Below are 21,882 nucleotides of genomic sequence, written 5' to 3' on the forward strand. Positions count from 1 at the left end.
GCTGACAGAAAGTGACGGCAGTCACACATCCCTGGGCTGAAGCACCAGTGGTCACCCAGTATGAGATGTCCAGTGGCCATGAGCTTAGTGTGGAGGCAGCGTCCTATGTAGGTAAGGTGCCTTCTGGGGTTAGAAGGCCTAGGCTCACATCCCAGGCCTCCCGATTGTTAGCTGCGGGAGCTTGGGGGGCAGTGTAGCCCCTGCTCTAGTGTCTGCAAAATGGAAATGTGACGTGTGGCCCACAGCCTCTCAGGAGGCTTAGATACATGGATGCCTGGGAAGCAAAGGGGCCAGCACGGAAGAGCTCTGCCCACGCCCTGCTGTGTGGGCCTGGTTCAGCCTTGGGCACCAAGGGGAATTGTTCACGTACCAGGACACTGTAGGAGGAGTGGGGGAGTCCTGGCCACCAGGAATGGCGTCCCCTCAGCCTCTTCCTAACAGGTAACAAGGTCTCCTGACCCTCCCTCACCTAGATGGGGATGGGGCTGACTTCCTTTCTCCTCCCAAGTTGCCAGGCGAGCTCCATTCCTCCTGCTCTTTCCCTCCTGATGTAAAACCAAACATTTGCCCTGTGCTGTGTGTGTTGCAGGATATCCCGTGCGTCTCACTCAGCGCACACAGAACCGTGCTGCACAGGATGTCCTCTGGGAGAGCGACGGTGAGATTCAAAGCATGAACTCGGAACTACGAAGCCGGCTTTGTCAAGGCTGCAGACCTAGAGGATGTGACCGTCTCCGGGATGGCAGGGAAGGTCCCCCTGGGCCTCCAGAGGCCTGACCTCCAGCAGAGGCTGGGACCAGGCTGCAGTTGCTGGAGGCTGACTGGTGCTAACCAACCACCACCACTGGGCAGAAATAGCTTTCACCAGGTGTGGGACACAGGTTACACAGGGAAACATTCTTCTCAGCAAAGAAGAAAAGGTAAAGAAACATATCCAAGAAAGAAAGAAAAACATATGGCAATAGAGAAGGAATTCTGCGGGCTCAGAGGAGAAGATTGCTTTATTTATCAGGAGAACTCAGCAAGACACTATGAGCCCTTGCTTGTGGGGTGTTGCCAACTCTCCCTGGTTTACACCAGGATCCTTTTAAGAAACAAAGCTGGAAATGGGGAAGGAGAGATCTCAGGCCTCCAAACACTCTTCCCTTATCACCTGCCCCCCAGTGCACTGGTAAGGAGTGGGGGACCCTTACCCTCTCCCAGTCTGTGGTCACCTGAAGCCTCAGCCCTGCCTGCCTCACCAAACTCATGTGGCACCCCCCTATTGATGATGCCTCAAGTAACAATCACAAAGGGGGCGGGACTGGGAGGAGAAAATACAGCCTTGATTGGCCTTTGTGCTGTGGCCCTGGGTTGAAATTACTCTGTAGGTGAACTTCAGTCTTTGCAAAAAACAAATTTCAAATCACTTGTTGTCAAGACCATATTTCAAATTATGTGTCTTTCTGGTTCTTAATTATTTTGGGGAACCAAGGACATAATTATGAAGGCCAGCTAATGCCCTCAAGTATGCATGTGTGTATGTGTACATGCAGGCCTATGTGTATATATATATGTTCATGTAGGTATGTGTGTGTCTAAGTCTGTGTGTGCATGAACATGCTTGAGTTAGGTGTGTGTGCGCATGTGTCTGTTTGCTTAGATAACTCTTTTCCATCTCTTACATGCATGGTAGGTAGACATCCATGTCACCCAAGCCTCCAGGAAGGCCAGCTCTTGGCCAGCAGACCTGGTGTGAGGGGCAGTGGTAGGGGTCTACAGCAGAGGTTCCTTGTCCCAGACTCAAACACCGTGCACTGTAAACAGAGTCTGCACACCAAAACAGGTCATTAATGGGCTCTGAGAGGACAAGAGGCCTTCAAGGAGGCCAGGAACTTCGGCTCCTAGCACGCCCCATAGCACAGAACTGCCTCCACAGACACAGACAGCCTGCCTGCGAGTCCAGTGTGGACAGGGCAGGATTAGGCTCCTTGCCAGCCTGCCTCCCCCTATCATGTCTGTCCATCCCCCACACCTGTGAGTGTGCTTCCAGCTGCAAGTGTGGAGATATCCACTAGCTGGGACACCACTGTAAGGACAGTCACTTCCTCAGGTTCTAACTACAAGTCTGGATGCAGAGCGGTGCCCGCTCAGGTCAGCAGAGCAGGGGGACAATGACATCAAGGACTTCCCTCATGGCATCTTTCCAGCTCGCATCCTCACAGACTGCAGACATCCCTCTTCCTGTTTGCAGAATGGCAGTAGCAGGTCCCAGCCTGAAATGTAGGCATGACCTTGTCATGAAACAAAGAAGTGGGGCATTTTCTTCCCTCCAAGTGTTCACCAAGGAGGAAAAACTTTGTCCCAAACTCTGCATCTGACTTTGCCTCAAGCTTTTTGGATAAGATTGGGTCACAGTCCCATGAACTAGTCGGAAAACAAACTGGAAGAGCACATGTCTGACCTCTTCAGCCCCCTGTGGAGTGATGGGGAGATCATTTAGGGAAGCAGACACCCATATGTGTATGGGGCAGCTGTACCCCAACACACCAGCCATCACACATGCTGGTCCCTCTGTCCTTATTGCCTTCCCCTCCCCAATCCCATCTTTGCTTACAAACTCCTACTGGATCTAGAAAGTTCCCTCACCTCCCTCTGAACATCATGGACTCCCCATGTAGTAGAGTTGCTTTATTAAATCCCACCCTGAAAATTCCATCTCGTTACCGTCCACATCTGCTCTGCTAATGTGAGCTTCCTGACCCCAGGGACTGTGCCTTACTTGTCTGCATGCTCCAGACTCCTCCTCTCTGGCCCCACTGAACCCCACACCCAGCTGGTCAGCTTATAGTCGTAACTCCGGAGGAAATATATTTATCTGTTTCTCTAGACAGTGGAAAGGGTTATCAAGGAGAGAGACTTCGGCAGGTGAGAGACACACTTCCCCATCACTTGGAGGAGCTGAGCAATGACCTATGGGATGCCCTTAAGGGAGAGGGACAGTTATTGAGAAGACAGGTTGCGCTCCTGGGAGATGCATTAGCAGCAAGGGAGGAGGCAGCAGAATCCGTGTTGCAGGAGGCCTTGGGGGAGGGGGAGGAAAGAGCCCTTCAGCCCCGGAGATGGCAGAGGAGCTGTCCAGGGAGCATGAGGGATGCGGCCGAGGGCCAGTCTGTTGCCAAGGCCACCACCAGAGGCACCAGCCTCTCCCATATTAAAGGCCCACCTGATTGTAATTAAGAAAATAAAAACTCATCAGCCATGGGCTCCTCAGGGGAAGGAGCCTGCCAATCCCCAGGTTGTAGGGCACTCCATGCTCCGCTCCTACCCAAGATGAGCTGGTGGACGTGAGCTTCCAGTTTCAGCAGAAGCTTTCGGAACCTCTGCCTCCACGGCTTTTGCATGTCTGGAATATGGGGTTGGAAAACCTTGTTATGTTGGGTTCTGAAATGGGTGGACTGCCTTCCCTAACGACTCACCCTTCACTCCAGCAGCAGTGGCCAAGTGCCCCTCACACCTCAGGGAATCAGGCCCTTCTGGACTGGCTGACAGCAGCCATCAGGGCAATTTGGCCTAATCAGGGTGATATACCCTACTTAAACACCAGCTGGGAAACATATGTAGAACTCCAGCAAGTATTACGGGAGTTGGACATGAAAAATATCATCTATAACATGGACCCCCAGGGCCCCAGTGCAGAGCTGTTCACTGTAGGAATGAGAAACCTGGTGCTGCATACAGCTCCCCCAATTCTCTTTGTGTCCCTAGTGACTATTCTTCCTCCCACCACAGGTCAACCTCGTAAGTGAGGCTACTCGTACTTTAGAAGATCTGGGGGAGGTTGAAACAATAAGGGCACAGAAGGAAGTACAGGCTACAACCGAAAGGAGAGGTGCAAAGGGCCCTGTGAAGGTCTCGAGGACACAGATGTGGGGTAATTTGATAAAGGCCGAGGTAGTGAAAGAAAAACTTGATGGCCAGCCCAATAGGATCTTGTTAGAACTGTGGCACCAATTAAAGCCAGAGCAGCAGTTCCAGACACTGAGGCCCAGGACTCGGAAGCAGCATGCAAAGCCCCATATCTGGCCTGTGTCCTTGCAAGACTCCTGGTGGGCAGTACGCAGGATTTGCCTGGCCGCCCCCCCCCACAGGATGATGATTGGGTGTCGTGGCTTGACTGAGGTGGGGGTCAAGGCCCCCACTTTGGGGGACGTGTTGGCAACCAGAGGCCACATCTTGAATTAGTAATTTATTGGTCCCTGCTGTATGTACAACGTGTCCTGGTGCTGCTGGACACAAGGGCTGAGTGTTCCCTGATTTATGAAACCCTGAGCATTTTCCTGGGACCCCTGTGTGAGAGATGGCTATGCGGGTAAGATAATTAGAGTGAAGAAAGCCCAAATCCCACTGGGGATAGGGCGTTACCCTCAAAGGAGTATACTGTGTACACTTCTCCCATCCCTGAATATATTTTGGGGGTAGATATCCTCCAGGGCCTGTGGTTAATACTGCAGGTGAGTTCAGACTAAGGGTACATGTGGTAAAGGCAGTTCTGAGGATACATGCAAAGCACCCATCTGTAGCTCTGCCCGAACCCAGGTGGGTGACAAGTATTAAGCAGTATAAATTGCCTGGGGGACACAAGGCAATTGGAGAAACTCTATAGGAATTGGAGAAGGTGGGCATCATAAAGCCCACTCATAGTCCTTTTAATGCCCTGGTGTGGCCAGTGAGAAAGCCAGATGTCTCCTGGCATATGACTGTGGCCTACAGGGAATTGAATGAAATCACACTCCCTTTGCATGCTACTGTCCCCTCTATAGTAGCTCTTATGGACACACTCAGTCATGAACTAGAGACGTATCACTATGCTGTGGACCTTGCTAATGCTTTCTTCACTATTGACATAGCACATGTCAGTCAGAAACAGTTTGCCTTCATGTAGGAAGGCCGGCAGTGGACGTTCACTGTCCTTCCACAGGGGTATCTCCACAGTCCCACCATCTGTCACGGACTTGTAGCCCAGGACTTGGTCACATGGAAGAAACCACAAATGGTAAGGCTGTATCACTACATTAATGATAGTATGCTCACATCTGAATCTCTTGCAGATTTGTGAGGGGCAGTTCCTAGACTGCTGCAACATCTACAGGAGAAAGGATGGGCTGTGAACAGCACCAAGGTTCAGGGACATGGCTTGTCTGTAAAGTTCTTGGGGGTTGTCTAGTCAGGTAAAACTAAAGTTTTTCCTGAAGCAGTCATAGAAAAGGTCCAGGCTTTCCTTACCCCAACCACTGTGGCAGTATTACCAGAGTTCTGGGTCTTTTAGGCTACTGGGGAATGTTTATCGCACACTTGACACAAATTCTGAGGCTGTTATATCAGTTGGTGTGAAAGGGCATCAGGTGGGACTGGGATGAAATATGTGCAGCAGCTTTTCCTACTACTAAACCAGCAGTCAAGGCCACATAGGCCTTGAGTGTAATGGACTCACCAAGGCCCTGTGAGCTAGATGTTCATGTAACCAAAGATGTTCATGGGTGGGGCCTTTGGCAGCAGCTTGAATGGACATGCCAACCTATTGGATTCTGGTCACAACTATGGAAAGGCACAGAGATCTGGTATACCCTGATAGAGAAGCAACTGGCTGCTATGCATCATGTCTTACTGGCTATGGAGCCCATCACCAGAACAGCTCCAATCAAGATAATAACCACCTGTCCCATCATGGGGTGGGTGAGAGACTGGACCCAAATGCCACAGAGTGGCATGGACAGACATCTACACTGGTCATATGGGGTACATATTTACAGCAGCATAGCGCCCTCTCCAATAGCCCTTTAAGTGGAGAACTCTAACACTTATTGGGGCCAGTGACCTATACCAGTGGAAAGCAGAAAAGAATTTGCTTTGGAACCACTGGTAGCCAAGAGTCCCTATCAGGAGGGAAAAGCCCCTATATCTGAAGATGCTTACATCTGTACAAATGGCCTCCCAAAGTGGAGGACTGTGGCTTTCCATCCTAAGACTGAGAGAATATGAATGGAGGATGGAGAGGGGAAAAGCAGCCAATGGGCTGAGTTGTGGGCTGTATGGCTTGTGATCACCCAGGAGCTCTCCCCCATAGTTGTCTGCACTGACATCTGGGCCGTCTATTGGCGCTTGACTCTGTGGCTACTGACATGGTACCATACCACCTGAATGGTTGGTCACTGGCCCCTTTGGTGGCAAGAGCTGTGGCAAGACCTACAGGCCTCTGGTCAGACTAAGACTGTTACCATATATCATGTGACTGACCAGTTGCTTTTGACATCCCCAGGAAATGATGAAGCAGACACATTGTCCCAGGTGCGTTGGCTAGAAGGAAAGCCTGCCTCTGATGTAACCCAATGGTTTTTTGCACACAGGGCAAAAGACATTGTTGGCTATAGCCTGTCAGAAGGGCTTGCTGTTGACCTCTGAAGAAGTCAGCAGAGCCTGGAAGGAGTGCTTTGTGAGCTCTAAGAGGGATTTGCACTGAGTCCCACAGCAACACGGGACAATAGTAAAGGAACTGATACCCCTTCTCGGGTGGCAGATAGACCATACTGGGCCACTGCCCGTATCAGAAGGATATCAGTATGCCACGGCTTGTGTGGACACAGCTACTGGACTGTTGGTTGCTTTCCCTGCACATCATGTAGCTCAGCAAACCACCAGAAGGGGTCTAGAGCATCTCTTTGCAGCCTATAGCCAGCCTCAGGTGATTGACAGTGATCAAGGCACCCATTTTACTGGACATGTATTACAAGAATGAGTACAGCAATTTAAGATAAAGTGGAAGTTTCATATACCATATAACCATACTGGGGCAAGCATGATAGAGAGGTACAATGGTTTGTTGAAATCTGGCCTGAAGTGAGACAACAATAATCTACAGGGCTGGTCAGCTCGCCTATGGACAGTGCTGTGGCATTTGAATGAGAAGCCACATAAAGGAGCTTTGACCCTGTGGATATGCTCACACACCTTGCTGCCTCTCCTAAACGTACGTGCAAACCAAAGAGGAGTTATTGAAGCCAGGATATGGTCAGCACAGCAACATCCTGCTACCAGCCCCAAAAGCATTAAACCCTGGAGACTCTGTTGATTGGATGTGGCCCTGGACATTTAAACACATGGACCAGCAATGGCTGGCCCTCCTGGCATATTGGGGAGAAGGCCTGGAAGCTGGCCTCCTGTGTATTCCTGCAGTAACAGCAGAGTGGCCCCCAAAGATCACAGTAGTGAACCAAAAACATCTGGAAGGTAAGAGCATTTATGGGAAAGTTTTGTTTTATATTTACAGCCAGTGCATGTACCTCCCATAGATCTGTATATGGACACATCTGTAACTCCCACAGGTCTGGGAGTGAAAGTCTAAAATACTAGACCAGGATGAGAACCCATTCCTGCCACTGTGCTATCACAGGAGCACTCAATTGCATGCATCCTACCCGATGGACAAGATTTGCCTATGCTGGTGTCATTAAAACATCTATCTTATTGCCCTTAAGGTTATTTTCTCCTACAGTTCCTCTGGCCTGGACGTGGCTCCTGGATGCAGCTGCTGCCTGGTGATTGCTCTGGACTCCCTACCTGTTCAACCACCGACCACCTGTGGAATGAATGAGCTATGAACTTAATCTGATATGAATTTGGACCTAGCTGAATCCTTCAGCTTGAGGATTATTATGATGTTACTGTTGTTGTTATTGTGCATTATTAGTCTGGTTACAGGGCTTCAGTTTTCTCACCCAAGGGCCATTGCAGAAAATGGGGAGTGAGTAGATTGTGAGGTGAGATTTCTGGAGGGATGTACTGTGGGTGAAATTGCAATATTTCCAGAATCTCTTGCCTGTCCTTAGTGCATCTCCATATAAATAAGTGTTTCTGGGGGTGGAAAGGAGTAGTTCATCTCCATATCAATAGGTGATTACATTGGGGAGGAGGGCATATCTGGACCTGAAAGGTTGGGTGGGGTCCCTTTTTGCAGACGTGTCACCAGAGACATGGGCAAGCAGATATGGACAACTGCTTGTAATTATATAAATAGGTTTCTCCCACTTAATTTCTCCCTTTGACTGATTTCAGTTTCAAAGGTGTTTTCCCCCAGGCTGGGAAAGAATTTTCTCCCTGGAGTTATAGACACCCGTGCGCATTTGGGAGCCTGGAGCTTTTTTGGCTGAGAGGAGGAAATCGTTCCTGGTGTCGTGGAGCGAGGGATGGTGCTCAGGTCTTCAGGCACCAAGTCAGGTGCTCCTGACACCCTTCCTGCCAGCAGGTGTCACCACCAAAAATGACAGTGACTGCGCATCCCTCTCCCAGAGGCTGGATAGCAAATGGCATCTCAGGAGGAGAGACACAGCCTTCCCCAGGAGCTTATCTCTGATGTGACTCGGACCACCTCCCACAGGGTCCCCAGAGGCCCGAGCAATGACTGGGGAGTGTTGGGGCATCTGCCACTCTGGGCCCTGCACAAAGGCGAGCTTTCCATTTGGCACTGGCTTTCAGCTTGGCTGCACCCCACCGAGCTCACCGGCCACCCATGGTCTCTGCTTCAGGAGAGATTTCACCTGCTGGGAGGTGGCCCATGCTGGGTCTCTGCAAGGTCGGCTCTGGGGCATGGGCTCGTGTGTGTGTGCGCTCTGCTCCAGTCCAAGTATTCATAAAGTGGTGGGATGTGAAATACAGCTTTGGAGCTTACCTTCCACAGTCCGGGGAGAATGTGTATATCCGTGTCTGGTTAACAGGAAAGGGACTGTATTTTCTACATCACTGATTTGTCATCATTAAGGCTTCATATACAGTGCTGTGTGAGTCAGCCTCAGGAACATGCTTCTCTTATTTTATTTAGCTTCAGCTGAAATCACCTCCAGCTCTCTGAATGTTCAAATAGACTGGATTCAATGTGGGGTGACTGCCACCCCTACTCTGTCAAGGGTTATTTCTCATTTATGTTCAGAGTGGTTTTAGTGAGGCCCTCACAATTAAATCACAGTACTAACAAAAGCACCTTGGGGTTTGGGCACCCAGATTATGCATGCTTGTGGGGAAGAGCAGGGGAGCCAACCCCACCAGCCCCTGGCCCCTCACCAGGTACACCCAGACCAGCTCCTGAACCTGGCAGTGCCCTCTGGCTGCAACAGGGATTTCCCAGAAGAAGGAAGTAGACAGCTTCCCCAAGGCACAAGTTTGGGACATGGGTTGTAGAGACCAGATTCCTGATTGAGACAAATACCCATTGGACTCAATAAAGAGTCTACACATCCCCAAACCCTCAGCCCCATCCTGCACCTCTGGGCAGTCACCCTTCAGGATCCAGTCCCCTCCAGCTGTGTGACAGGCCTGCCAGAGCAGAGGTTTGCCTCCTGACTCACACAGAAGCAGGTGACAGTCATCCTAATGCACAGTCGTGCTGTCACACACAGAAACACACTCAGGAGCAAGAACATAGGCTCGCGGCCACATGGTCATCTGCAGACGCTCACAGGGAGAGTCACATGATGCACACAGATATTCATTTACTGTTACATCACTCTTTTCTTTACAGCAATTGTCACTAAACTGAAATTATGTTAGTTGTCTTGATTTTTGTCCCTCTTCATAAGGCAGAGATGTTTACCAAATCTCTTTTGTCCTCCTCCTGGACCTGGTTAGACTGACCTCCCAGCCCCCTGGTAAGTAGATGTGCTCAACCTATATGCCTTGTGATGGATGTCGTGCCCCCAAAATACCATTCTCCATGATCCTGCCCCCTTACTGCCAGCCTCCTGCCAATGAACTCAATGGACACATTTTGAAATTTTCATTACAAATTAGAAATTAGAAAAGAATTTATCAGTCATTAAGGCACTGAGATTTTGGAGTTTATTTGTAGAGCACCTAACAGTGTCTGAATTCCAAATGCTCAGTACATTCTTCCAACCAGGAAGCCAGCTGCGTGGGGGTAGAGGCAAGTCTTTGCTCTATGCCACCCTCCATCCAGCACCCAACACACAGCAGGCTCTCATAAGTACTTGCAGAATGAATGAGTGAGTGAATGAATGAATGAGTGAATGAAGGACTGTGCCCTGGGTACTTTCACATGCCCTCCCTCTGCGTCCCCTACTTCTCCAGCACAGACGTCACCCTCTCTGGGAGGCTCTCCCTGACCCAGTCTGGATTGGGTGCCTCTTCCTGGCCATGTACAAAGGAGGACCTGTCTCTCAGGTCAGGGAGTCTTGGCATTGCATCCCATGCCCTACAAGCCGCAGAGCCTTACATGGCATGGCTGGGCTCCCAACTCTACTGTGGGGCTCCTCTGACAGCAGAAGCTTCATGAACATGGGCTACATGAGCAAATGGAGAAACTAATATTTATTAACACATTAGCCTGAAAATCACTTTCACAGACAAATGTCCCCCGCCATCCAGATCTGTTTGATTCCTAGGTTCAGACAGTGAGAACAGTGGTAACAAGGGCAGCATGACCTGAATCTGCTACTTCTTGTGTTGATACCAAGTACTGAGAATGCAGGTGATAAACTGGATCAATGATCTCTTTTGTTAATCTTCTAGTTAGTAAGTAAGAGAGCAAGTGTCACCTGCACTTCAGTGCATTTCACCTCTGCAGTAATCCTCTGAGGTATTAACATCCCCGTGGTAAATGGCGCTCTGTGTTCAGAAATGTTGAGTGTTCTGCCGAACCACGCCCAGCATGTGAATGGTAAAACTAGACCTGGACCTCAGCCAGGATGCTCGCTCCCTCTGTGCCCTCTACAGAAACCTGAGATTGTCTAAGAACAGCAGCAGGAGGGCCTGAATTTTCTGGTAAAGCCTGATTTTAAATGGTTTCCCTATTATACTTGCAAGTGCCCTCGAACTTATCAGGCCCTGGTGCAGTTCCCCCTTGGAGAACATGGTTTCCACCTGCCCAAGGCCCAGCCCAGGCAGACATGCGTATTATCTATCAGGTACTTCAGACACTGAGCTCCATGAAGACTCATCCCTGAAACCACCGCCATCCACCCTTGCTGCCATGCTGCCTGTCTTATCCCTACCACCCATGCCCACAACAGACCCTTTTCTCCTAGGAAACCAGGGGCCTCCTGGGGAAGCCTTTCCTCTTTCCCTGGCCTCCCAGCATTCTGGGGTCCAAGCTGACAAGGAGTGGGGAAAGCTCAGGGCTGGGAGGGCTCCCTGACCAGGGTGGGGCTGGGGGACAAGGCATCCAGACCCTGACTGAGCCATTTCACTGAACAGCACGGGAAAGTTGGCAGCACAATTGACTCCTGCACCTGTGAAAATGTAGGTCCGTGTTTCAAAGCAAATAAAAAAGCATGACCATCTGAGGGAAAGATAGAAGGGAAGCAATTACAAAACATAGATTAAATAACCAGCAGATAACAAGCCAAGTAATAAGTATCAACACATGGAGATAAAGGAAAACAAGTCAGTGGCTTGCAACTGCTTCCCAAACTTGTCAGGAGGACCCCTCCTTCCTGATGATGGCCAGTGGAACGCTGCTCCATCTCTGGGACCTGCTCACTCTTCTCTCTGCCCTGTGCTTGCAGCTGTCTCAACCCAGGCGATTCCCTGTCCCGGAGGGAGTAGCGGTTGGCCCCTGCCACAGGCTGTGTGGGCTTAGGTGCAGTTTGTGGGTGTTAGGAGGAGCCAGCACTTGGGGGTGCTCTGGGAGCTCTGAGAGCCCCAAGACTTCTGCTGGGGTTGTTAGCCTTGGACAGTGTTACTGTGAAGTCCTCCAAAACCCCATGTCCAAAACCCCCACTTGAATGGAGTTGTCTCAATATTGTTACAGCTTTGCTCCTTTCACTGGCAATTTAACTGCCAGAAGGGAAAGGCCAGAGAGGGTTCTGGAAGGTGAGCAATAATCTTTGTGAGAACACCCACATCTGGAGTTGGTTCTGTTGGTTCCCTGTTAACCTACTGTGTGGCCTTGAGTAAGTTAGTTAACTTTTCTGGGCCTCAGTTTCCCCTCAGTAAGACAAGGGTTTCACAAGATGATCTTTCTGACAGCAGGACACAAGCAACAATGGAAGGTTTCTTGTCTGCTCAGTGGATGAGGTGCAAAGCGGACAGAGCCCAGGAGGCAGACCACCCTTTTCCTCCTCGAAGGACTAAACAAGCCATGTGAGGTGTGTCACCTGAGGTTCCCCCCAAGATGGTCGCCACGTCATCATCCCTGCATCCCTCACTCCCTCACCAGCATCCTTCCAACCTACCTGGGTGACAGCTGAGTGATAGCTGGGGGCCTTAGCTGGGTGGCTTAGGGGGTGATAGTGAAATGCTTGGTTGGGGGGTTCAGCTGGGTGGCTTAATGGGTAACTCAGCTGAGTGGCTTAGCTGGATGACTGGCTGGGTGGATTATCTGGGTTGTTAAGTGGGCGACTTAGTGGATGACTTAGCTGGGGGGTTTAGCTGGGTGGCTTAATGGGTATCTTAGCTGAGTGGCTTAGCTGGGTGACTTAGTAGGTGACTTGGCAGGGTGACTTGGCTGGGTGACCTGGATGGCTGACTTAGTGGGTAACTGACTGGGTGACTTGGCAGACACTCAAAACTTCTATGCTTTCTGTTCTCACCTGTCCAACAAGGACAAGAATACCCATCTTCATTGACTTCACTGTTATGTTGTAAGGAACCATCAGGAGCATAGACATGAAAAATATTTAAAAATATAAAAATACAAGCTGAAAAGAGGAAGGAGCCAAGATTGCGGCATGAATAGGGCAGCAGAAATCTCCTCCCAGAACCATATACATTTTTGAAAATACAACAAATACAACTATTGTTAAAGAGAGACCAGAAGATATCATACAACAGCCAGGCTACATCTACACCTGCAAAAACCCAGTGCCTCATGAAGGGGGTAAGACAGCCACGGCCTGGTGGGACCCAAGCGCACCCCCCACACCAGATCCCCGGCAGGAGGAGAGGAGTTGGAGCAGGGGGGGGGTGGGAGCCCAGGACTGCTAAATACCCTTATTTATCCCAGTCACCTTCACTGGGAGCACAGACACACAGTGTGTGGTGTGCTGGATACTTGGGAAATGGAACCGTAAAACCTAGGAACGGCTTCCCACAGCTGACACTCCTGGGACAAAAGAAAAGCGAGTGCTTTTTGAAAGTCTTAAAGGGATAGGAGCCTCACAGCTGGATGGAAGCATCTCAGCACACTCAGCCCAGCAGCTGGGAATCCTAGGGAACTCCAGGTGCCCTAACACCCTGCGCAGCAGTGCAGGCTCTGAGGCCCCTCATGGCGATAAACAGGCTCCCACCTGTTCCCCTTCTGGTACGGCCCCGCCATAGCGGGGCAGCAGCCTGAGACAGGCCCGGATCACAGCAGCTGTGCGGAGCCTCCCCCCACAGCTGCCCAGTCCAGACTCAGAGACCCCATTGACATGCAGCTGCCCAGCACAAGCCACTAGGGGTTGCCTTCTTGCAGGAGAGGAAGGTGAAGAGCAAGCAGGAAGGAACTTTCTTCTCCCAGCTAATACATGCGCCAACTGTTCATGACTACTTATATCACCATGAAAAGGCAGGAGAATTTGATCCAGACCAGAATCACACAGACATCCCCTAAGAGGGAACCTGGGGAGATAGATTTAACCAATTTTCCTGAAAAAGAATTCAAAATGAAGGACTTAACCATGCTGATGGAGCTGCAGAGAAAAATGCAAGAGATAATGGATAAAGTTGGGAGGGAGAATACAGAAATAAAACAATATCTGGAAGAACTTTAAAGCAGAATGGGCGAGGTGCAAGAGGCCATTAATGGAATAGAAACCAGAGAACAGGAACACAGAGAAGCTGATGCAGAGAGGGATAAAAGGATCTCCAGGAATGAAAGAATATTAAGAGAACTGTGTGACCAATAAAAATGGAACAAAATTTGCATTATAGGGGTACAAGAAGAGAGAAAAAAGAGCTAGAAAGTGACTTTGAAGAAATAATTGCTGAAAACTTCCTCAAACTGGGGGAGGAAATAGGTGCTCAGACCACAGAAGCACACAGAAGTCCCAACAGAAGGGACCCAAAGAGGACACCACCAAGACACATAATAATTAAAATCGCAAAGATCATGGACAAGGACAGAGTATTAAAGGCAGCTAGACAGAGGAAAAAGATCACCTACAAAGGAAAACCCATCAGGCTATCATCAGATGTCTCAACAGAAACCTTACAGGCCAGAAGAGAATGGCGTGATATATTAAATGCAATGAAACAGAAGGATCTTGAACCAAGAATACTGTATCCAGCAGGATTATCATTTAAATATGAAGAAGGGATTAAACACTTCCAAGACAAGCAAAAGTTGAGGGAGTTTGCCTCCCAAAAACCACCTCTACAGGGTATTTTAGAGGGACTGCTCTAAATGGGAGCACTCCTAAGGCTCCCAGAGAAATGTCACCAGAGAAAATAAAATCACAGCAAAGAAAGCAGACCAACCAAAGACTAACTAAAGATGAAAAATAAAATCAACTACCCACAAAAGCAGTCAAAGGAAACACAAAAGAGCACAGAACAAAACACCCAACATATGAAGAATGGAGGAGGAGAAATAAGAAGAGAGAGAAATAATCACCAGACACTGTTTATAATAGCTCAATAAGCAAGTTAAGTTAGACAGTAAGATACTAAAGAAGCCAACCTTGAACCTTTGGTAACCACGAACCTAAAGCCTCCAATGGCAATAACTACATATCTTTTAATAATCACTCTAAATGTTAATGAACTGAATGCACCAATCAAAAGACACAGAGTAATAGAATGGATAAAAAAAAGCAAGACCCATCTATATGCTGCTTAAAAGAGACTCACCTCAAACCCAAAGACATGCACAGACTAAACTCAAGGGATGGAAAAAGATATTTCATGCAAACAATGCGGAGAAAAAAGCAGGTGTCGCAGTACTACTATCAGACAAAATAGACTTCAAAACAAAGAAAATTACAAGAGATAAAGACATTACATAATGATAAAGGGCTCAGTCCAACAAGAGGATATAACCATTATGAATATATATGCACCCAACACAGGAGCAGCAGCATATATGAAACAAATACTAATAGAATTAAAGGAGGCAATGCATTCATTTTAGGAGACTTCAACATAACACTCACTCCAAAGGATCCACAAAACAGATCCACAAAACAGAAAGTAAGTAAGGACACAGAGGCATGAATAGCACACTAGAACAGATGGACTTAATAGACATCTATAGAAATCTACATCCAAAAGCAACAGGATACACATTCTTCTCAAGTGCAAATGGAACATTCTCCAGAATAGACCACCTACCAGGCCACAAAAAGAGCCTCAGTAAATTCAAAAAGATTGAAATCCTACCAACCAACTTTTCAGAACACAAAGGTATAAAACTAGAAATAGATTGTACAAAGAAAGCAAAAAGGCTCACAAACACATGGAGGCTTAACAACATGCTCCTAAATAATCAATGGATCAATGACCAAATTAAAATAGAGATCAAGCAATATATGGAAACAAATGACAACAACAACACAAAGCCCCAACTTCTGTGACATGCAGCAAAAGAAGTCTTAAGAGGAAAGTATATAGCAATCCAGGCATAATTAAAGAAGGAAGAACAACCCCAAATGAATAGTCTAACATCACAATTATTGAAATTGGAAAAAGAAGAACAAATGAGGCTTGGAAGATCATGGCAGTAAGAACAAAGGTCATTCTAACTTTATATAATTTTCATTATGAATGTCCTTTGCTTTTCCAAGATTGAGTATGGCAAAAAATCATCAGACATGAAGAAACAGCTGGATATGGGGATTTTTTATTGAGAAGAGTGGTCCAAATTGAGGGTGTTGACATGAAGTAAAATAGACCTTGAATAGAGTTGCTTGAAGAAGCTGCTCTACCACCACTTGCAAAAACAAGCATCCAGTGGATGAAACTTCATTGGCAGCAGTGTCAAAAGAGATAATGGTGTCTGGGAGGAAGAATAAGCTGTTTGTCATCAATAATGTGGACTCAGCAGGTCCCGTGGCAGCACCGCAGGTTGTGAAGGCTCTGAGGTGTACACGTGCCCACACTTAGGGAGCCTCCACGTGTAAGAGAAGCGGGCTACCAAAACATCCCCCTGGGTTAGGGTGCAGGGAAACTGCAGCACCCGGAAGCCTTAGCAGAATGCACGGATGCAGGGCTCGGTGGTGCAGAGTTATCCAGTGAGGGTCCACCTGAAGAAAGGGCCTGAACATCAGGATCCTGAGCTGCGCATGCTGTGCTGAGCAAGAGGCGCTTCTTGGCCGGGGCCTGGTCAGTCAGCTCCTGAGTCCCCTGCTCCCGAGGACGACGGCCAGGACCACGCCTGCCAGTTGGGTGGAGACCCAGGTCAGATGGGTCCTGGGTTGTCAGCAGGGCTGAGCCACGCTCCACGGACCGACAAGTGGCATCCCTGCCCTGAGCCACAGAGGGAGGAACAGAGGCCTGCACATGGCGCCGAGATGCGGGCAGCCTAGGGGCGCGGCGGTGACCCCCTCGCCCCACAGCCACATTCCTGGCAGGGCTCAGTGAGCGGCGGGGCGGCAGGTCCCGGAGGCCCAGTGTGGCTCTCCTGGTTGCCCACAACTCCTTCCAGGTGCCCAGCTCTTGGCTGCCCATTGCTGCAGGTGCCACATGGTTCACTGCCTCCCGGTCCTGCCCGCGCTTCCAGAGCTCATAGCGCTCAGGCTGCAGGGTGCGCACGAAGACATCAATGGGAAAGCTGACCCTGGCCTCCCCGCAGCTGCACTGAGAGGCCGCTTTGCCGTAATCGATCCAGCGCGGCATGGCAAAGTTGATGGCCTCCGCGCAGTTGAAGCCGTGGTTGAAGCCAGCGTGGTACCCGTACGGAAATGTCACTATGAACTCGCCAGCCTCCTGCGTGACCCGACTGAAGGGGATCCTGTTGTCCCTGAGGACAGTAGGAGAGATGAGGGCCACCTTGTGCCGCAGGAAGGCCCCACAGCTGTGGGCACTAGCCGGGAAGAGCTCCTTGGCCAGGTGTTCCAGGCGCCAGCCATGCTCCGGGGGCACTGCATACCACGTTTTGGGCTCCCCGAAGTGCACATAGTTGATACTGTATAAGTCCATGTCCTCCGTGTGCCACGCGAACGTGGTCTTCCACATCCCGAAGTACAGGTAGGGTGTGTTGACACCTTCGATGACCACCCCACACTCCTGCTCCAGCAGATCCTGAATGGTTCCCAGGTGTCTGAGGTTCCACTGCTTGGTGTTTTTAGCAAATAAGGAGCCGTTGACGTCAGCGCCATAGATTGGTGAACTGTAGAGCCGGGTTTTCCAGAATTTTCGCTCCAAATCGTCAAAATCTGCGTGTGGTGGTGCCTGATATTTACCACTCTTCGCCAGGTCACGATACTCCCCGACCGTCATGGCCTTCTTCTTTTTGGAGTACTGAGTGAACACACCAGCCCTACCCAGGACGTCCTGCTGGAGGGGAGAGGGGATTAGGATGTCACCGATGTCATCGTAGGTCTTCCTGGCTTCCCACCCCTTGGGGGGGATTATCTTGGCCACACCTGCTCGGTGTGCACCTTGAGATTCCATATAAATAATGTATTTCTCAAAATCATTAAACTCTTCTTCAGTTGGGTAGAAGGTCATGATTCTACAACTTGGGTTCTGGGTACAGCTTGGCTGAGACATCATGGCTTCCGTAATGAAGAACAAACAAACTCTCAGGTCTTCAGCTATGGTCTGGATAGTTGAGCATGGTGGAAAATGCTATTATTCCAAAATTGGTTTGAGTGTCTCTGAGTCAGCAGGAAACACCCGTGGACTTTGGTGTAAATGAGATGATGTTTTGGGGCTTGCTGATTCACCAGGAGACGGCCCCCTGGGCAGAAGCTGATACAGGAGCTGAACGTGCAACTCTGTGATGTTCCTCAGCTGGCACTGGGGTTTGTTCTCTGAGGCCTCCTGACTCAACCAGTCCTGGGTGCACGGTGTCCAAATGTACTGTCTTCAGGACAGTGTTTAAAACAAACCCTAGAAGAAAGAATACAAAAGCTTGAACATTAATGTTTGGAGGAAGTTATTCAGGAGCTACAAGTAAAATACCATGGGATCCCACCATGGGATATTATCCCACACTCAAAGAAAGGCTAAAATTTTATAAGATTGACAATGTAGGATGTGGTGTTGATGTAGATCAATGGGAATTCTCATACCCTCATAGAAAGAATGGAAATCACACTTTGGGGAACTATTTGGACAGTATCTACTAAAATTGAACTTATGCATGTGTAAGACTGGACATACGCATGTGCCATGATTCAACGGTTACCACATGTCTAGGTAATCTGTATAGCTCTGCATGGAAAGTCACCTCCATTAATGCTCATAACAATATTATTTCTAGTAGCAAATACTGGAGACAAGCCAAATGTCCATCAACAGTAGAATGGACATACACTGTGGCACAGTCCTACAGTGGAATACAATAGAGCACTGCAAATTACATGAGCATACAGGGATAATTTTGCACACATAATACTGGGCAATATTATCCAGACCTAAAAGAATATCAAATCCATTATTCCAATTTTACATGAAATTTCATCTTTTTATATAAGTATATATAAAGAAGGAGGTAAAGTAATCTATGTTAGAAGTTAGAGCAGTGGTTACCTTTGAGAAAGAGAGGTTGTGAGTGGGAACGTGAGGGGGTCTCTGGAGAAACATTAATATTTTGTTTGGAATCTAGGTGCTGGTTACACAGCCATCAGAATAGCTAATTGTTATCATTCATCTGGCAGTTATGATTTTCACAAATTTCCATATGTTTATTTAAAAACAGAGTTTAGAGTGAGAAGCACTGAAGACTAAGAGACATATTTCATTGTATTAAAAGAAAAAGGAAGAATGAAAATAAATGAACTAAACATTTGATTGAAGAAGCTAGGAAATGGGAGAAGGAGGAGTAAAGAAATAAGAAAGAATAAAGATGAAATTAATGAAAATAATACATACAAAACAGAAGGATGATGGCAAAAATGTCATTTGAAGAGACTAAGAAATGCAACAAACCATGAGCATAACTGCTAAGAAAGGATAGAAAGTGGAAATAAACAATACTAGGAATTAAACTGTGCATAGATCTAGTAATATAGTAGAGAATTTTTCTAAATCTCAAGAGAATCTTATGAGCATCTGACATCAACATTTTCAACAGATAAGAAGACAATTTTCTAGAGAGGAAACATACATAAAATGAATCCAAGTAAAACAAGAAAGCTCCAATATCCCAAATAAGAATCTGGATCAAAGCATGACTCTTAAAAAACCCTGAGACACACATTTATAGGTGAACCTAGCAAATTTTTAAGAAAACAACTGATTATACAAATCTTTCATGCTATAGAAAAGGTTGTAAAGTTACTCAGATGAGGCTAACTTATCTGATTGCCAAGCTGGAAAAGGACAACAGAAAATAAAGCATAAATGAAAGCTTGCTAAGTAGAATATTATCTAACCAATAAAGCAAAATGCTAAAAGAATAATATATCATGATCAAATAGACTGTATCTCAGGAATGCAAGGATGATTCAGCATCACAAGATCTAATGATATAATCAGATATTAATGAAGGAAATGAAAAATAACATCAGCTCATAGGTACCAAAAAATGATTTCATAAATTGAACATTCATTCATGATTTGAAAACTCTTTACTTGAAAACCATTCAGAAAAATTTCTACAGTAAGATAAAGTGTTTCAATGTAAAAACAAATAGCAAGTGTCCTTAACAGTGAAACAAGAGAAACATTCTCTTGTTTAAGGTAGAAAAACAAGATACATCAGCAAACTCTCTCATTAGCATGATCTCAAGTGGTCCTTTCTTATAATTTCCTAGTTGTTCCCCTCTACAAATAATCTGTTTTCACCTTAAACTTTGGACACGCTGACTCCATCCTACTTAGAATCCTCCCACTGTTCTGAAGGTCCCTGCATGATCTGGGCTGCCATCAGCCCTTCCCCAGGCTTTCTCCTATTCCTGGCTGGGTCTCCTACCCCTTCAAGGCTGAGCTTAGATATGATCTTTTCAGTGAGGTCTCCTCTGGTAGTTGTTTAGGATAAAATTAGTGATTATTTTCTCACAAGAAAACATATACACTCTTCTCAAGAAAACCTCGCCAAATGAAACATACTGCTGATCAGGATTTATAAGTCTCTTCAAAATTCTAATCAAATCAGCCGCACCCCAATTCCATCAACCCCAGTCTAATCACAACTGAATCCAATCAGCTATCCAACCAGCTCTTTCAATAGAAATACCCTTCCTTGTTCTAGTAAGTGGCATCCTTTTCAGTGTTATCAGCCCACAAAACATTGGTGTTCTGCCTGAATTTTTTTCTCTGAGATTTCTTATAAGAAAATAGAAAGGGAAAAGAGGACTGCCAACCCTCAACAAATCTGAAATCATATTTTAAAAATAAAAAAACTTGTAAGCTCAAACAAATGGCTTACTTCCACAGCCAGAGTTACAGAGACTAGAGCTCAGGTCTGCAGCAAGCATTGGTTTGCTACAGTCTTACAAAAGCCACTAGCAAGGGCCAGAGAGAGCAAGCCTGTCATTTGCCCCAGAAAGCAGCCCCAAAGGAATGAGAGACCTCGGAATAAAAGACACACCTGTTAAGAGGCGAAACATGCCTACTCCTGTCATAAGTTGGTGTATGAAATCAGAGACTTCCTAGAGGTTCTGAATCCACTTGGAGTCACCTTACAGAATTATTGGGAATTTGTGAATTACTGGTTCTGGACAAATTCTCTGAAAATTTGTCAGAAACCTAGGGCAGATCCAGGTTTGTGGGGTCTGAAGATAATACAAATGTCAGGGCCTTCTTAGGAATGGAAAGATTTCCCTGGGAAAGCTGCCGGGATGGGAGGGAAAGTCGTAGAGTAAAGAGCACGGTGGTCTGGGCACAAAACACCGTTGGTGCTGCGGGGTCTGCACAGAGCCACATGGAGATGAAAGTCAGGCCAAGAAAATGGGGTGAGGGGGGGCTCCCAGGAGGAGGGAACCCCATTCCCTTTAGAGGTCCAGCCGTTTAATTTTCCTCACCCTGTTGTCTCCCCAATAAGACTTCAAAAGATCAGCTTGCCTGCCACAGTGTAAAATAGTAACACCCCCTATACCTCCTGTGGTCCCCAAGCATCTGTCTTTCCTTATTGGAGGTCCATTCAGATGAAAGGAAGCTGGGGCTGGGGCCCATTCTGCTACTACTACTGCCCCCAGGGGTGTTGCCAGTTTGGCTTCTTTGACTAAATATAATCCCTTCTTCCTTTGGGTCTAGGGTTTGGGGCAAAAATAGCAAAGGAAGGACTTGCTCCCTGTGACCCCTGCTGGTGGCTTTTGTAAGAGTGTGTCAAACCAATGTTTGCTGCAGACATGAATACTAGTGGCAGGGACCCTTGAAGTGAGCAGTAAGTGACCTCTGCCTTAGCTGGACCCTCATGCACCGAAGAATCTGCAAAACGTGGGATAAGGAGGATCAATACACTCTTCTCCTTTTTCAACGTGAACATCAGAGGATGGAAGGAGGGTCACAGCTGGTGAAACTATCTCCAGGGCTTTGTAGGACATATTGTAATTAAATGGAGGTGGAGGGAGATGATGACAATCTGGCTCATTCTTAGGGAGTATGAAAAATGCAATTTATTTAGACTCTAAAGAACACCATCTCCCTCTTCCCTTTTCCAGATATACCTAATGAAAACTCAGAGTTTGGGGATAGGTTGTTATAAAAGAGCAGCTTGTCCAAAAATGACCCTTGATATTCCCCCAGATGGATGGAACATGCTCAAGTTCAGATTCCTGTGGGAACAGTGGCTTCCTTCCCATGGCTGGG

At 47.6% G+C, this 21,882-nt stretch overlaps 1 protein-coding gene and 1 long non-coding RNA gene across 3 annotated transcripts in view; one reads left to right on the top strand and one right to left on the bottom strand.

Annotated features, from left to right (window-relative positions):
- LOC140849999 (uncharacterized) overlaps positions 1 to 10,356 on the top strand; it is a 38,998-nt gene extending 28,642 nt beyond the window's left edge. Inside the window, exons 2-3 of one of the 2 annotated variants that reach the window (XR_012132601.1) lie at positions 590 to 7,266; positions 7,515 to 10,356. This is a non-coding gene — a long non-coding RNA (uncharacterized lncRNA). The remainder of the gene's footprint in view (positions 1 to 589; positions 7,267 to 7,514) is intronic. The other variant, XR_012132600.1, reaches the window with a different exon arrangement.
- Positions 10,357 to 15,800: 5,444 nt separating this feature from the next.
- Positions 15,801 to 17,679, bottom strand: LOC140850202 (lysine-specific demethylase 4D-like). Its single transcript, XM_073239960.1, has one exon. The coding sequence runs from the start codon at positions 17,677 to 17,679 to the stop codon at positions 16,117 to 16,119; it is 1,563 nt and encodes a 520-aa protein (XP_073096061.1). The 3' UTR covers positions 15,801 to 16,116.
- Positions 17,680 to 21,882: the final 4,203 nt, after the last annotated feature.

Source organism: Manis javanica, chromosome 6, assembly GCF_040802235.1.
Source record: "Manis javanica isolate MJ-LG chromosome 6, MJ_LKY, whole genome shotgun sequence".
NCBI lineage: Eukaryota > Metazoa > Chordata > Mammalia > Pholidota > Manidae > Manis > Manis javanica.